This window comes from Schistocerca americana, chromosome 5, assembly GCF_021461395.2.
Source record: "Schistocerca americana isolate TAMUIC-IGC-003095 chromosome 5, iqSchAmer2.1, whole genome shotgun sequence".
NCBI classification, from domain to species: Eukaryota; Metazoa; Arthropoda; class Insecta; order Orthoptera; family Acrididae; genus Schistocerca; species Schistocerca americana.
The window spans coordinates 244948000-244966710 of NC_060123.1; the positions used below are offsets into that span (position 1 = coordinate 244948000).

General features: G+C 40.1%; 1 protein-coding gene across 3 annotated transcripts in view; it reads left to right on the forward strand.

Annotated features, from left to right (window-relative positions):
- LOC124615508 (EH domain-binding protein 1-like) overlaps positions 1-18711 on the forward strand; it is a 206554-nt gene that overhangs the window by 142885 nt on the left and 44958 nt on the right. For 2 of the 3 annotated variants that reach the window (XM_047143464.1, XM_047143467.1), the window contains 5 exons: positions 62-181; positions 4621-4726; positions 4836-4960; positions 17866-18078; positions 18165-18285. In XM_047143464.1, the coding sequence (XP_046999420.1) occupies positions 62-181; positions 4621-4726; positions 4836-4960; positions 17866-18078; positions 18165-18285 (685 nt within the window). The remainder of the gene's footprint in view (positions 1-61; positions 182-4620; positions 4727-4835; positions 4961-17865; positions 18079-18164; positions 18286-18711) is intronic. The other variant, XM_047143466.1, reaches the window with a different exon arrangement.

Here is an 18711-nt window from a genome sequence, read left to right on the forward strand (position 1 = left end):
GATGATAATAATAATAATAATAATAATAATAATAATAATAATGTAACTGATGCTTGCTCAGCAAATTCTAACACGTCATGATGAATTGAGAGAGCGTGCTCGTCAGCTCCTGGAACAAGCCAGAAGAGAAGTAACAATTCGTGGGACTAACAGCCATTTAACAGTTCAGTCACCAGTCAAGGTATGTATAATTTGGTTGTCATTCTTCCTTTTAAATGAACTTCAGTTTATGTGTATTAATATTGAAAATGTTGTATAAAATAATGATCATTATATGTGCGCAAACAGTTGTTGCAGGATTATCATACAAAAATTATTTATATTTGCTAATGGCATACAAAGCAGTTTCATATGTTACTACAGAAGTGAGCTAAACCAGAGCAGGTCATGATAATTAACTCACAATTTTCTGTTTCACAATGTATCTCCTTGCCTCTGATTTGGTGTGGTGCCCCAACTTTGGAAACATTCACCTTTTGTGAAATATTAGAAGAATTAATCAGCCATAAGCTACTATGTAGCCTGAATATATTTTACCTCAGAAAGACAGAAACAGATATAACCTTCAGAATAAAATTCAAACGTACTATGAGGAAAAAAAAATCAGTTTTTCTGTTGAAATGGTGGTACTGGGATGAGGGGTGTGTGTGTGTGTGTGTGTGTGTGTGTGTGTGTGTGTGTGTGTGTGTGTTTAAGGGGTGGAACCGATATCATGTAACTGAACAGTTTGCAGTAAAATATTATAACTTCCCTTACTATCATTAGTCTTTTTTTTAATTGAGAATGTTGACCAGTACTTGTTGATAAAACATGTGATGTAAGTACTACCAGATATTTTGTATCGCTACCACTTACATTGTAAGGGATGATAAAAAAGTTTCCATTTGCGGGAGTTGTTGCAGTGTATATGCAGTGTAGCATGGTTTGGATGTGAGTATATAAACACTGACATGACGTGTAGGCAAGGGATTAATGTAGTATTTGTGTCTTTCTGACATGCGTACATTAAATGTGGAAACATGATCTATGGCGACATTATGAACAAATGATGAGTCCAAACAGGACCATTGTACTGTTATTCTTTACTTGGCCGCTGAAGGGCAAACACTGCCTAGACTTCCTTCAGAGAATGAAGAATGTGCATGAGGCGGCATGTCTGTTGAAAAACCATCATGTTGGAATATTTTGGCAAGTTCATGATAAGACACATCCCCATATCGCAAATATCATAAAGTAGAAGTTACACCAACTCAAGTTTGAGACATTTGAGCACCCGCTTTATAGTCCCCAAGCGATTATCATGCCTTCGGTCCATTACGAACAGCCCTGAAGTGTCAAAAAATTCCTGTCTGATGAGGATGTGCAGCAGGCAGTTACGGACTTCTTCATGCAGCAGGTATCTTCAGCTGGTGTATCAGAAGGTTGATTGCCTCAATGCTCACTATGATTTTGCATGATTGGCATACTGATTCTGGACTGTATGGTCTTCAAACAGAAAATTTTTGATCACCCTTTTGTATATTTTTTAGTAATGATGTTAGTAACTAAATGCAGAAAATATTGACCACATAAATATTGACTGAAGTCCCAATAACTTGTTAACTTTCTCTAAATCAGACTTAGATCTACATCCTGCATGTTATTTAAACCACACATGCAAGAATCTGTGTGCTTGGTAAATGATATCAGTAATTCACACTCAAACAATGGAAGTTGTAATATCTGTAAAGACTATAATGCATGTATTAATGACAAGGTTGATCACAGTAAGAATTTTGAATTCGAATGTAAATTGACTCTACCATATTATTAATAAAAATAAGACACAATACAGTTTGGTGGCCATGTGCCTATGGAAACATAGATCAGTATCAGTAACAGTCCAATAACAAGACAAGAATAGTCTGAATAATGCTGGATAATTCCATTTATAATTTTCACTGAAGAAGCAAAAAGGTAGATGGTGGACAGCAAATTAAAAATTCTCATGCATTGCTCTTAAAAATCTTCTTAATTTTATTACTTAAATGATACTACACACTGCCTGAATTCAAAAAACTGATAACAACTTGGTCTGTAGCATAGATTTTGTAGTGGAGGTAATCACAGATTGTATGAGCAAGGTGGCTTCTGGCTGTTACCGTGCCAGACAGCTATGTTATGTAGATAGTGTGAATGGAGGTTTGGTTAAGTTGAAAGCTGTTTTCATGGTCCCTGTCATCTTTGATTTTTTTGTTGCTCACTCATTCGTTTCTTCTCTTTTCAACTGACTTTATTGCCAGTTGCCCCATAGACTCCAACACACTATCTTTCTTTTCTTAACTTATACTATCCCCTCAAACAGTGTAAGTTGTTTCTCTGTTTTCTTTGTGATGTAGAAATATTGGACATAAACTAGAAAAGAACAAGTTCAAGATTTAATGTCACCATCTTGATTCCCACAAATGATAACTGTAATAGTGTGTCCATTCAAGAAGACTATAGAAGTTTCTTCTATCCTTACCACAAATAATCTTACCATAAGATTAAATTTAACTATGGATCCTAACTTCCACAACAAATTCTAACTTGGCTTCTCAGCTGTTGTCTGTGTCTTCACAAGCTTGTTTCGTCACCAGCATTGTCATCCTTCTGGGGGATTGAAGCACAATCTGTCCCTTACCTTATCTCCTGTATGATCTGTTCATGTGCATTGTGGTGCATAATTTTTTGTTATATTCCATTCAGAGTTGTGCTTGTCACCATCTGAGCAGTCACACAATCCAGTTTCACTTATGTACTTTTTTAAATAATTATTAAGATGGACTGCAACTTCAGTGTATGCTTGTGGGTAAATTGTTGTCTCCCTGTATTTGAAAGATAATAACTGCTTCGTTCACCAATCCCCACCCCATTACCTCCTGGACCTCTTCTCATCACTGTTCGTGCTACCTCACTATACACCAACAGCCCTCATGCCCATGTCTTTGCCACAGCTAAACACTGGCTCTCCAGAAGTCCTTCCAACACGAAACACACTATCTCATTCTTCATACACTTCACTGGCCAAGACACTCTGGCCTCACTCCTCCATAACCTCAACACCTTCTCACCCATCTGCTTCACCTGGTCATACTCAAGATAATATGCCACTCTTCTGGACATTAACCTCCACCTCTCTGATGGCACCATCCACAACCCTGTCCACATTAAACCCACTAACTACCAACAGTACCAGCATTTTGACAGCTGTCACATTTTCCACACCAAAAAACACCTCCTACACAGCTCATCCAGCTGTGGATGGCATGTCTGTAGTGACGAGAATTCCCTCGCCCAGTATGCTAACGGTCTCTCAAACATCTTCAGGGCAGTCACTAACCCCCAAATGCAGACCATAGACCATTTCCTATGCCATTACTCCACACACCCCTAACCCCCTCCCCCACCCCCAAGAATGAGCTGCAAAGAAGTGCCACCCTCATCACCTAGCGTCAGCCCAGACTGCTGGAGCAACTGAACCATATTCTTCACAAGTCTATCATCATGCCCCAGAAATGATGGACATTCTACCTACAATCCTTCCCACCCCAACCAAAGTAGCATTCCATCGCCCACCCGAACTGCACACCATTCTGGTGCATCCCTATGCCACTCACACTCCCAACCCCCTTGCCATATGGATCATGTCCATGTGGAAGACCCAAGTGTAAGACATGCCTGATTCATCCACCCAGCACATCCTACACCAGTCCTGTCACAGGCTTATCATATCCCATCAGAGGCAGATCCACCTGTGAATGCATCCATATTGTATTGTAGTTGTCACTGCACATCATGTTATGTGGACATTAGCACCAACTAGTCATCTGCCAGAATGAATGGCCACCACCAAACTGTAGCCAAGACCGAAGTTGACCACCCAGTCACATAACATGCTGCTGAGCGTAACATGCTAAAGTTCAAGCGTTGCTTCACAACATGTGCCATATGGGTTCTTCCCTCCAGTACCAACATTTCTGAACTACTTACATGGGGGTTGTCCTTGAAACATATCCTTCGCTCCCATAATCTGCATGGCTTCATTCTCCGCTAACCCCTGACCCCACACCCTCTACCCAACTGTCTCCCCTTCCTCTGTCCTCTCACCCCTTCCTAATACACTGCTCCACATCACCTTCATCATGCTCTGAGTCTCATTGTCTCTGGTCCTGTGTGCTGCATGGCTATCCTCCCTCCCACATTACTAGTCTGCACACCTGCTGCATCCTGCTGAGCTGCTAGCTGTCTGTCCCAAACTCCCCCCCCCCCCTTTTCCTGCCTCTCCGCTCCTCCTCTAACCACCCCATCTGACGCACCCCTACCCTAGTCAACCAGCCAAACTCCAGTTTCAGAATTGTATGTACAGCCAGCACAATATAGAGGTGTGTGTGTGTGTGTGTGTGTGTGTGTGTGTGTGTGTGTGTGTGTGTGTGTGTGTGTGTGTGTGTTTTACAACACACTTGTATGACTACCACAACTCTCAATCAATACTTTGTAGATAACATTACATTGTAATTTAAAAATCTGGTTAAAAACAATGCTGAGAAATCACTCAGTCCTTATAAATTTGTTACGTTTTACTGTTTGTTGGTGTTACAGGATGATGAGGAGAGGCAGCAACAGTTACGAGAAAGAGCACGAAAGCTTATTGCTGAAGCAAGAATGGGTGTTGTTCCTACTTCACCAAATGAGTTTAACAGCAAAGGTAAAAAAGAAATTTTGTTCTATTTTGAATACATCTCTATGTACGTGAAACTGTAAAACTGTAAAACTGAAACTTGACAGGTTGCATTTTTTAAAAATCTTTTTTGCAGTCACAGGTGCTAGTGATAATAGTCCTTCTAGGGAGAATGAAAAGTCTGATGACCAGAATAATGTTTTATCACGGACCTTGGAGAGAATGAAAGAATCATCTCCAGTGCAATCACCAGAGCATAAAGTAAGTCAGGCAGTAGATCTAAAGCCTGTCAGTTTGTCACTCTTCCCATTTTCTTTGTGAACAGATCCCACTAAATTTGTGTAAGATAGTTTGTATAATGTTAATCAATAGATCAATATTTCTATGAAAGTCAGAAAACTGTCTCCTAAGTGACATAAAATGGCAATAATTTGACATTATCATCACATTAAAGTTGATTTATTGTTGATTATTGCTGAAGTTGAGCTTTGTCTTTAGGAGATCAGGAAGTCGTTTCTGAAAGTATTTGTATGGAGTGTAGCCATGTATGGAAGTGAAACATGGACGATAAATAGTTTGGACAAGAAGAGAATAGAAGCGTTCGAAATGTGGTGCTACAGAAGAATGCTGAAGATTAGATGGGTAGATCACATAACTAATGAGAAGGTATTGAATAGAATTGGGGAGAAGAGGAGCTTGTGGCACAACTTGACTAGAAGAAGGGATCGGTTGGTAGGACATGTTCTGAGACATCGAGGGATCACCAATTTAGTATTGGAGGGCAGCGTGGAGGGTAAAAATCGTAGAGTGAGACCAAGGATGAATACACTAAGCAGATTCAGAAGGATGTAGGCTGCAGTAGGTACTGAGAGATGAAGAAGCTTGCACAGGATAGAGTAGCATGGAGAGCTGCATCAAACCAGTCTCGGGACTGAAGACCACAACAACAACAGTCTCATATCTGACATTCAGAAACCACACCCGAGATTTTCATAGTCTCTCACTTGCTGTGCACAAACTAATAATCCTACAGAAAAAAATGAATAAGACAATTTTGTAGGAAATTTAACATAGTTAAAATTTGTACTGGTTAGCTTTTTTTTTTTCTGGAGGCCATAGTTTTTGTGTTAATCAAGAAAAACATACAAAAGTTATCTTCAAACCCAACTCCATCTCCACCCTCATCCCTCACCAGTCAGGGTTTCTAGTTGTTGTTTGTGGCACTCCCTCCTGCAATTGTGCAAAAATTTGTGACTACACAAACTATTTCCAATATTTAAACTTTTTCAGTCTCTATTGATTGGGTCATTACACTTCCGGCATAGTCACCTATTTTGTTAATGTGGCCATGAAGGTAATGAAAGAAAAGAGAAATTTGGAAATGTTACACTAAAACTAATTGGATTGACAATTCAGTCCAAATGTACTGAGGAAGGTGGTGCAGTGGTTAGCAGATTGGACTCGCATTCGGGAGGACAATTCGAACCCGCCTCCAGCCATCCAGATTTAGGCTTTCCGTGATTTCCCCAAATCGCTCCAGGCAAATGCTGGAATGGTTCCTTTGAGGGGGCATAGTCAATTTCCTTGCCCAATTGGCAATTGTGCTTAGTCTCTAATGACCTCGATGTCGACAGGACGTTAAAGTCAGCCTTCCTTCCTTGATTCAAACTTAACCATTATAAGCACAGTAGTTTTGGAGTCAGAAGGCCGCGCAAGTACAATGATAATGTAATTTATTTTATATTGTTAAAATTCACAAAATTGTTAAATAAAATTTATACAAATGTCAGTTTTACAATTTGTAAATTCTAGACTCAGCCAGTGGCATATAAAGGACAAACTGCATTAAATTTTCTACAAAGAGGTCATGTTCATTTCTTCTGTGTGACTAATAGACTGCGCGTATTAAGCAAGATAATATGAAAATGTCACATATGGTTTTTGAAGGCCAGATACAACATTGCAGGCTGCATAAAACGGCATTGGTAGGGGCAGCAGAATCACCATGTATGTACATTTCAATATTTTTGCGAGGTTTATGCTTGGGTGCCACTTTCCCACTCCTTTACAGAATTCTTTCCTTCATCTGAATCTTCACTTTTAGCTACTAAGTTGCTGATAGCATATGTTAAATTGGTTCAGTGGTTCATGAAATAATAGTTCAGTATTACCCATTAATAACTGTTTTGTGTCATTTGACTACATGAGAAATATTTGTACTAACTATGAGTTTGTACATATTCCTTTTTGGGTTACTTACACACTTCGTTCTAGTAGAGTCTGTTTTCTCTGTGGCTGCATTCAGTAAAATAGACATTTTTGGCTGTGAAAATTATCTTGTGGTTGGGACACAAACTCGGCTATTTGATCCAACATTTGGTATTTTTTCAGTTAGCCACCTGAGAAGATTTCATGAAGTGACTGAGCACATTGTTCTGTCATTGCAGCATCAGTCTTTACAGAAAAACTCAGCTTGGACCAACTTTTTGCATTTCTGTACTCCACGTATTCAGTTTATAGCCAGCCAGTTTTCAAAGAAAAAAAAAAGAAGAAAGAAAGAAAAACAGGTTTTTAAACAAGAGGGCAAACAAATAAAATATGACTGGTTAAATGAACAAGACAACCATAGAAGAGATGAACTAACAAGTGAAAATGGACACTGCATAAACCTTGAAGAGAAACCAGGTTGAGCAGTACATTTGACTTAGATGATGATACGAAACCTGAAAAGAAAAAGGGGATGAGTGGTTGGGACAGTTCCTTACAGTTCATCTCATCACAGTCTTAGTGTAAAGGGTGCTGGCTGGTGTTTTCTGGTGGAGAATGGTGGGTTGAGGTGAGTCAAAAGCCACTCAGTGACAGCAGAGTCCCTTTACTACTTTTCAGCAGTTCATGTTAGTGGCTTGTGCCCCCATCTGGTCAGCGGTGGGTGATAGGTGTCGAACTCTGTGGACTTCGGCTGTGAAGTGTTGTCATGGAGACATAAATAGTGACTGCGCCCAGTTTGACACTACAGTGAACCAAATGTGCAGCACGAGTATTCCTGACTGGGCAGCAGAGTGGTTGAGCAGAGTTGTGTCGGGAGCTGGTGGAGCCAGCTGAGTACGGGACATGTTGGCCACCTCCCCGAGCTGTGGTGTGTGATGGTAGCGTAGATGTCTGGGATGCGAGGCGGGTGCCCCATGGCTAGGTGGCTATGAGCACCTCAGTTTGACCCTTGACCTGTTTGTGCTGTGGCTGGACCCCACAGTAGGCAGTCCTGTCAGGATAATGATGCAGTGATAGTGGCCTCGTGGCGGAAGCCAACACTACAGCAAACAGTGACTCACTGATGTGACCCAATGACCGGCCTTGCTGGGCAGCCGTACATCTGCATGCTGAAGTGACACAGACAGCTGGTGGCACCTATGTGGATGCCATGATGCAATATCACACCACCTTATTGTAGCAAGTGGCTGCTTACAGAAATGAGCCTTCTTGCGTAAGGCTCACGCCGTACCACTCTTCTCCTTGTGGAAAAATTCAGCTCTCCGAATTCTCTCTGCTGCTGTACCTAGAACCAGTTAACTTTCACACTCCTTCATGGACACATTGTGTTAGACTTGAGTTACATTATTTTTAGTCTTCTACAACACTTCATCAACTAAGCTACTTCCTCACAGGACCTGATGCTTAGTGTGAGCCTTCAGGTGGAAGATTGTGCAATTCTGTCTCTGAGACAGTAATAGACAGTGCAAAATTAAGAGTGTGACTGATATGGAGGTTCCCCATGTGATGAATCTGTGCTAATGTTCATTACAGTGCTGTCATATATTCCCAAGTATGTGGTTGCGTTAGCTCCCTCAAAGTCCAACCATTCTGGATAGCTGGCATTTGATCTGTGGAGGTGAGAAAGGTTGAGTCCAGGGTGGCATTTAGGTAGGTTGGATTTATCTGGAGAGAATTTTGAGGCAAAAGCGAGTTGGTAGAGTAAGGAAAAGGTGGTATTTATGGATGCGGTTCCAGTAATGGTGGCAGTTAGCAGGAACAGATGACCCAAGATGTCACAATGAGTGCCATTGATTATTAACAGACTCTGCCTTTGCAGTTCTGATCATTCCATGTTCCTTAACTGACCCTGGTCATAGCATATGTAGATGACAGCTGCTGGATCTGCCGCTGGAAAGAGCCTTGTGGGGCTACTCTTTGCAAGTGCTGGTCAGTTGCAGCCAGCAGTACATCCCCTATCTTCAGACATACAAATTTCTCAACTAATATTATCCATTAAATATGATTTGAAAATAACATTATTAACTGTCTTTGCTGAGTTTAGCACATTCGTGTACACATTACTGAGCTTGAAATCATTGGTGCTAAATTTCTTTGCATCATTACACATTCCTCATAAATAGAAGTCTCACCTAAAATTTCCTTTAAAATTTTATTTAAACACATATTTTAACTACAGAAAAATGTTTCCCTTGTGCTTGCTTATAAACCTCCTTCATAAATATAATACTTTTTTATGATTTGAATCTCACTATTTCTTAAAGTGCACAAATATACTCTCACACACACACACACACACACACACACACACACAGTAACTAATATGAGAAAGCACAGATAAATTTTGCATACATATTGTGCCCTAGAGGAAGAGAAAATCCTCAATTAGCTCACTAGACCACACCATGGTCCTAGAGCATATGAATAAGCTGGAGTAATCATAAGGCTAATTTTTTTTTTTTTTTTTTTTGCTGGGCCTTGTCTTTCTTCTCCCCCATTTCACTCACTCCCCTTTGGAGGAAGCCACCTGCAGCTGAGGCAGGGTTTTCAGGCCACCTTTAAATGGTTCTATGTGCACCACAGTAGTACATACCAGGTTGGGAGTTGTAACTTAACATTGACCAGAGAGGTCATTTCGGTTTTCGAGTAAGCCCCTTGGTACTGTATAATGAATTTCTTTGTTTTTCCCATGGGAACAAAGGGATTTACCAACATTACTCATTACACATTGTCCAACTTGGTACTTGGGCAGCTTGGCCATCTCTTTTTGTATCTCTTCCTGCAAGCCCAGCTCTTTTGTATTTGCTGTTTGAACCTACCACCAAATGCCCCTCAACCTCTTGGTAAATAATGTACAGCTGATACATCTTATCCAGGAAGTGGTTCAGACATTTCTAAAGGGGACTAAAAAAGAGCTTGTTCGGTGATACTCCTGTACTTCAGTGTACCTTTGAGTTACAGAAATACAATAGTAGAGCGCATCCCTGTCACTATGGCAACTGTTCACATAAAATGGAGTGAAATGATCGTATGGCATTGATGGCCGCCTGTGGGAGTTCTGTCATCAAGTTAAGTCTTCTCACTTGACGTCACATTGGGCGACTTGTTTGACAATGATGATGATAACATAACACCCTTCCCCGAGCAGAGAAAATCTCTGACCTAGCCGGGAATTGAACCTGGGCCCGCTGCACGGCAGTCAGATGAACTGGCCACCCAGCTAAGGTGGCGAACACTGTTCACGTAACAGCTCAACATTTTCCCTGTGCTTCTTTACATTCACTCTGTTCTCCCATTAGATGTTGGATGTAATATGCTCATTTCCAATTTCTAAACCTGCAAAAAACGTAAGAGATGTGATCATAAAGTAACAATAATTTTTAATTTTGAGAGCTTTATACATCAGATGGCTTTATACGTCAGATTTTCAAACTTAATCTTCTTGCTACATGCAGTCCTGATGTATTATCACATTTTCAGCTGTTTAGAATATTTAGTTCGTTGTTGACAGTCGAAATGGTTGTACAAGTTTCTGGGTGCTCAGTGAATTTTTCTTTCAAAAAAGATGGATCGAAGAATTTCTATCAAATTTTGCTTGAAAAATGGAATAAAATACGCCATCGCAATCTAAATGGAGACTGTGCCTTTTGGTGACTCTGCTATGAATAAGACAAGATTTGGAGTGGTATAAACCTTTCAAAGAGGGTCGAGAAGATGTTTAAGGCAATGACTGCCCTTGGATGCCCTAGCACATCAGTTACTGACCACAGTGTGGAAAAAGTGAAGAAAATGGTTCGGGAAAATGCTGAATCACCATCAAAGGGTTTGCTGATGGTTTCACCATATCCTTTGGCTCATGCCAAGCAATGTTTTCAGGTGTTTTGGGCATGAAACATGTAGTAGCAGAATTTGTTCCAAAATTGTTGGATTTTTAACAAAACTGATGTCATGTCGACATTGCTCAGAAATTGCTGAATCAATTCTACAAAAATCCAGAACTTCTAAGGTGGTCTCTTATAACAGATGACAAAACATGGGTGTGTAGGTATTACTTTGAAACCAAGGTCCATTCATCCCACTGGAAACTTCCTGAAGAACCAAGACCAAAAAAAATTCTACAAATTTGATCACATGTGAAGGTTCTTTTCACCATTTCCCTCAATTACACCGAGCGAGGTGGCGCAGTGGTTAGCACACTGGACTCACATTCGGGAGGACGACGGTTCAGTTCCGCGTCCGGCTATCCTGATTTAGGTTTTCCATGATTTTTCTAAATCACTCCAGGCAAATGCCGGGATGGTTCCTTTGAACAGGCACGGCCAACTTCCTTCCCCATCCTTCCTTCATCCGATGAGACCGATGACCTCGCTGTTTGGTCTTTTCCCCCAAACAACCCAACCCCCTCAATTACAATGTGATAGTGGATCATGAGTTCCTGCATTATGGCTGTACGGCCAATAAGGGATACTTCCTGGAAGTTGTGCACTGTTTGTATGAACCTGAAGCAGTCTGAAGAAAATGACAAGAGTTGTGGCAAAACTACTTTTTTAAATTGCCTCAATGCTTGATCATGATTTTTTGGCAATAAACAAAGCAATTATGTTACCTCAGCCACCGTATTTGCTGGACGTGGCCCCCTGCAACTTTTCTATTCCTGAGGCTAAAAAGAAACCACGAAAAGTAATTGTTTCACCACCATTGATGGGATAAAAACAGAATTGCTGGAGGAGCTGAATGCCATAACGAAAAATGAATTCCTGAAGTGCAACCAAGATTGGAAAAAAGCTCTTACTTTGAAGGGGACAAAATTGATGTTGTTGAATAAATAAAGATTTTGGAGAAAAATGAAAATTCCATTTTCATCACACCTCATAATTGTTTTATTAACTATGACATGGAATAGGTGCCCAGATAAATTGTCAGTTTACAGTGATCCAAAATGGTTCACCATTGCATCAGCAGCTTCTCTGCCTACTGGCTTGACACAACAGTCATAGCCAAATAACACGAAAAGTGATCAGTTGTAAATAAACTGGAAGCAGTCTTGATCACATAAATTTTTTAATGTGGAGACCGGTTTCGATCTTACTATAAGATCATCTTCAGACCAGACTGTGGCAGTAAACCACCAGCCACAAGCAAGAGGGTTGCCATGTGCCGCCGCCTCTGGCAGACGATTAGAATAAGATCGAAACCGGTCACCACATTAAAAAATTTATTCGATTAAGACTGCTTCCAGTTTATTTATAATAATTATAGATTGCTGTTTCCTATAATAAGAACTATGTTCTGTAAAATGATCAGTTGTTGTTAGTATACATTAATTCCCTGTCAGTGTCTGTGCAAATGGTCTGAGGATATCTGTACCGATCATTTGGAAACGTCTGTTGACCTCTGGTAGTCGCTGTAATACAATTCGCTGAAGGTTGATCTCAGCCCTTTATGCAGTGAGTATGCAGTTTTCACATAATGCTTCGGGTCCCACTTGTGCATTCTCCATCAATAATTTTTCACAAAATGATGCTGGTAGGTAGACAGTGTCCTTGTGCTGCTGAGATAATTGTGAACCTGCCTCAATACTTCATCGCATTAACTTGCTGGCTCATCAGCGCAGAACTGGCCGTGCATTGCAGACTGCTGACAGTCTGTCAGTGGTCTAAGCCGTATGCCACTTGTCTGCAGAAATATACTAACACCTGTACCTTGTGACTTAATCCATCAGCATTGCCATGTTATTACCCAGGGCAGTGTACTATTTCAAAATCAGGTTCACTTAGCCAGAAAGATCTTCGGGATATCACGTTCGTGACAGGCTCGAGTTGCACTTGGCCTCTGGCCCATGACCATAGACATTATATCTTCTGAACCATGTGTTGTACAATGACATAAGCTCCGGGTAAATGCCGGGATGGTTCCTTTCCAAGGGCACGGCCGACTTCCTTCCCCGTCCTTCCCTAGTCCGATGAGACCGATGACCTCGCTGTCTGGTCTTCCCCAAAACAACCCAACAATGACATAATTTTGCTGGTACAGGGTTATTACAAATGATTGAAGCGATTTCACAGCTCTACAATAACTTTATTATTTGAGATATTTTCACAATGCTTTGCACACACATACAAAAACTCAAAAAGTTTTTTTAGGCATTCACAAATGTTCGATATGTGCCCCTTTAGTGATTCGGCAGACATCAAGCCGATAATCAAGTTCCTCCCACACTCGGCGCAGCATGTTCCCATCAATGAGTTCGAAAGCATCGTTGATGCGAGCTCGCAGTTCTGGCACGTTTCTTGGTAGAGGAGGTTTAAACACTGAATCTTTCACATAACCCCACAGAAAGAAATCACATGGGGTTAAGTTGGGAGAGCCTGGAGGCCATGACATGAATTGCTGATCATGATCTCCAGCACGACCGATCCATCGGTTTTCCAATGTCCTGTTTAAGAAATGCAGAACATCATGATGGAAGTGCAGTGGAGCACCATCCTGTTGAAAGATGAAGTCGGCGCTGTCGCTCTCCAGTTGTGGCATGAGCCAATTTTCCAGCATGTCCAGATACACGTGTCCTGTAACATTTTTTTCGCAGAATAAAAAGGGGCCGTAAACTTTAAACCGTTAGATTGCACAAAACATGTTAACTTTTGGTGAATTGCGAATTTGCTGCACGAATGCGTGAGGATTCTCTACCGCCCAGATTCGCACATTGTGTCTGTTCACTTCACCATTAAGAAAAAATGTTGCTTCATCACTGAAAACAAGTTTCGCACTGAACACATCCTCTTCCATGAGCTGTTGCAACCGCGCCGAAAATTCAAAGCGTTTGACTTTGTCATCGGCTGTCAGGGCTTGTAGCAATTGTAAACGGTAAGGCTTCTGCTTTAGCCTTTTCCGTAAGATTTTCCAAACCGTCGGCTGTAGTACGTTTAGCTCCCTGCTTGCCTTATTCGTCGACTTCCGTGGGCTACACGTGAAACTTGCCCGCACGCGTTCAGCAGTTTCTTCGCTCACTGCAGGCCGACCCGTAGATTTCCCCTTACAGAGGCATCCAGAAGCTTTAAACTGCGCATACCACCGCCGAATGGAGTTAGCAGTTGGTGGATCTTTGTCGAACTTCGTCCTGAAGTGTCATTGCACTGTTATGACTGACTGATGTGAGTGCATTTCAAGCACGACATACGCTTTCTCGGCTCCTGTCGCCATTTTGTCTCACTGTGCTCTAGAGCGCTCTGGCAGCAGAAACCTGAAGTGCGGCTTCAGCCGAAAAAAACTTTGAGTTTTTCTACGTATCTGTAATGTTTCGTGACCATATGTCAATGAATGGAGCTACAGTGAATTTATGAAATCGCTTCAATCATTTGTAATAGCCCTGTACATTGACTAGTATATAATGTGGATTCTGTTTGCAAAATTTAATGTGAATAAATGTATTAGATTGGTGCACAAGTTTGTCATGCTTTTGTTGTGCATGTTGGTATTCCAGTTGCTATTGGTTTATTTATCAATTGTCATTTTTTATTTGTACTTCAGTGTTGCTATTTGAGCTAGCATATTGTTGTTTTGTGACTCAGAGATAGTGAAATGAGCTATGGATGCTAGAAAAGTGGAGAAATAGGAACATTTCTGAGGTATTCTTCTGTTTGAGTTTAGTAGAGGGGTTACAGCTGCCAGAAATATTTGTGCCATGTGTGGGGATAATGCCACTGCAGAGAGCACTGCAAGAAAATAGTTTTCTCGTTTTAAGGAGGACTGTTTTTGACAGTAGTGTGTCTCCATGTTCAGGAAGACTGCCGGGGTTTGATGAGGATCATTTAAACACATTAACCCACAATGATCAACATCAGTCTACTCAATAACTGGCAGATGTTTTGAACTGTGATCATTCTACCACCATGCAACATTTGCATGGGGGACGGTTCAAAAATCAGGAGTTCAGATACTGCATGTTCTAAGCCAGTCAAAACAAAACAAAAAAAATCAGCAGCTCTGCTTGCTGGTCTTCAGTTGGCTCATGAACAACATCAATCATTCTTATCCTGTATCATTAGTTGTGATGAGAAATGACATCTTCATTCTAACATAAGAAAAAGAAAGGAATGGTTGTGCCCAAATAAAACAGCAAGTCCCCTTACAAAGACATGCGCACATCCAAAAAAAGTTAATGTTATTTCATTTGGTGGAACAATGATGGTGTGGTGTACTGTTGAATTGATTTTCCAAGGTGTAAATATCACTGCTGACATTTACTCTTAACAACTGGGAATCTTGCAGATGCAATCTAAGAACAACAATCAGGAAGACTGTGTGAAGTGATACTACTCCACAATAATGTCCACCCACATTCTGCTGGACTGACAAAAAACAGTTACAGGAATTGGGTTGGGAAGTCATCTGATCTTGTGCCCTTGGATTTTCACCTTTTTCCACTCTGTATTGAACAGCCTCCAAGGAACTTCCTTCCCGGATGAAAATGCGCTTCGACCATGGCTCAGCGAGTTGCCTCAAAACCAAATAATTTCTATCATTGCAGAATCGGAAAGTTACTCCAGCATTGGCAGACTGTTGTAAATAGCACAGGAGAATATATTATTGATGACTAAATTCTATGTTATGTGTATCTGTTGTGTTCATTTAACTTCAGAAAATGCTATGAACTTATGAACCAACCCAATAGTAGTAAAGACATAATACATTAAAACATTATGCCTTGAGACTTAACTCAATCTCAGAAGTGTTAGACTAGTTGGATCCCTAAGGCTCATCATCCATTTGATGCTACATAATCTGTTATGACTTCAAAGATAGCAATAAAAATATGTAATACCATAAATCGCCTTGAGGACCTCTTCCTTCGTAGTTCTGCCTTATTTAGCTGCCCTGACGCATAGGCTGGTTGTCAGGTTTTCTGCCCATCCATTTCCTGACTGGTGGCTAGGAGGCCCCCAATTTGACACCCAGGCCATCTGTGCTGTGGCTGGATGCTCTGGTAGGTGGTATGGTAATGATGGGGCAGTATTGGCTTCATGGTTGAAGCTGAGGCCATACTGGACGTTGACATGACGACTTGCCAATTCGACCAGATGACCTGCCTGACCTAGCAGCCAGTATTTAAATGTACCAAAGTGGGTGTGTTGTGATGTGGCCGACACGAATGTTGTGTACACTGCATGTCAGTATGCCCGTTGTTTTGGTAACTCAGTCACAAACCAGCAGGTGGGTGGTGTCACCTGTGTGGGTGTCATGGTGCAATATTGTGTGAGCATATTGCCCCAAGCAGTTGCCTGCAGCAGTGAGCCTTCTGCCATAACATTATAAAGTGTGAGTAATATTTCGTGAAGAGAGAACTTATATTTTCGGATGTTAGTCTGCGATTCCTGCGCCTAACATTTTGTGTCCAGCTGTATGTGATATCTTGCAGGATTTTCAAATTAGTTAACAAAACTTTATAAAAGCTTCATATTTTTCAAAACTTTTTATTTCACATAAGTACCAACCTTTGTTGCACTACTGTAAGCAGTGCTTCGGAGTGGAATATACTTTTTCTTATCATTTAACTCTCAGTAGCCATTATCACCAGTCTTGATAGTGAGTACTACAAGAGTATAAAGAAGTGTAGTGCATGTCAGATTTAATTAAAAGAACTGATACAAGCTTTAGTGAAATCCAGGAATCTCAACTGGAAGTATGGAAACAGCAACACTGTCATCAAAAATTTTGTCTGTCACTGTGGTTTCACATACCCCCATTCTTATGTGATTAATTGGAGGTACATGTTTGTTTAATTTCTTTTAATATTGTGTGCTTGAATTTCGAATGCAACACTAGAACTTCTAACCCATCAGTCACATCAATTAGCCTTTGTGTGATGGTTGCCGTCTTCTTCTTTCTGTTGATAAAGCTATTCCTTGCTTATTTAAATCTCTTACCTCTTTAGCTACATGACTAAGACTAGCAATTGGTTTCTTAAATTTTTTTACCTGTTCCTCTGAATGAATTGTTTCCTTTGGCTGCTGGCCTGCATGCTTCTCACGACTGCTGTGTAGCAATAGATATCTTCTTTTCTGATTCTGTTTTTCTTCTAGCTTATTTTAGAGTTCCTTGCATTTTTATGCTGTGCCCCAAATTTCCTTAACTTGTGATGCTTTCCTTGTCTTCTTCAGATATTCTGGATCAATTCATCAGCCAAACCTTGAGTGATGCCAGTTAAATTGTCACTTCCGTGTCCTTTCCTCATCACCATCTCATTAGTAGCAGCCTACAATTATTAGATTGTGCTTTCACAAAGTTATGGGACTGGCAACAACAGACAGAATTGGCATACATTAAGCGTATTACAGAACAATAAGTATTACCTTTTTTACACACAAACCTACACAAGCACCAGAAATAACGCACAGTATTATGTACCCTTTATCCTAAGCTGTGAACCCATAAAGTCATCTATAGAATAGAAGCCATGTTGCTGCTCCATAAAAAATGCTGAATAGCAAACAGTTTCTATTCAGTTTCTATTTCAGTTTATACCCAAGATTCTTTACACCATTCTCCTTAGTTACTTTTTGCAAAATATATTTTTGCTTACTGTAATTTGTGGTTATATTTTGCTGCACGCCCTGCTAAATTGTTCACCTATGCTTTAACAAGTATTAGTAGAAATTTAAGGACAAAATTTTCTCCCAGAGTTACAGTTTTCTATTGATATAGTATTGACAACTTTTCTCTCTGACTGTAATGGACTATGAGGCACCATTTATAACTAGCAGTGTCTTTAGTGTAAAAGTTACTGTCCTTTACAATTGTGCCACTTCAAATTTTTTTAACATATTTTCTTTAGTTCAGAAACATTCATTTGAATTACACAGTTTTTACCAACCACATAAATGAATTAATTTTGTCTAAAGGATGAACAGAATGGTAACATCACACCATGGAGTCCAACGAAAAGTCCGTCTAGTCCCACAAAGGTTTTGGAGACCTCTGATAATAGTCATGTTGCACAAAATATTATGGATGAAGCAAACACTAATAAACCAGCAATATCACCACTTCATTCATTCTCTGCTCTTATGGATAGAATTTCACCAGAAAAGTCTCCAGACGCTCATCAAAGAGGGGTCTGTACTTACAAATTAAGTGGAGATAAATGGTTTTTGTTCCATATTCATACTGTTCTATACTAATTTATGATTTTTGTTTCTAGTGTGGAAAGGATGTAAATAACTACATACAGAATGAACTGGAAGCATTAGAACGAGAGCAGAAACAAATAGATAAACAGGCTGCATTGCTTGAAAAAGATCTACGGAAGGTAATGGAAGCAGGTAAGGTTTGTTGAGACCTTTTGCAGCAATTATACACAGAAATAGTTTCAAAAAAAACTGAAGGAAAACCCTATGCAGGTGGTAGAAATAAAATTTGAAAATTTTTGTAATTTGTTTTTTAAACCTACTTATTCATTTCATTTTGTTCAACAGGTTTTTCTTTCTTTTTTTTTTAAAAAAAAAAAAAAGAATCACAAAAAATTTTTATGTAAGCAGTTATAACACAGAATTTAAATTTGAGTTTTATTCAAGCCCATGAAGTGCCCAATTTCATATTCATTAATAAATGTAAATTTAATCAACAAAAAATTAATAACATGGCAGTTCTGTGTAGTCATTGCATGCTAAGAAGTGATACTTTCAACATGATTAAAGCTTGTGATGTAAAGGGTGTTTAACATATGATGCGAACATTGTCTCCACCAT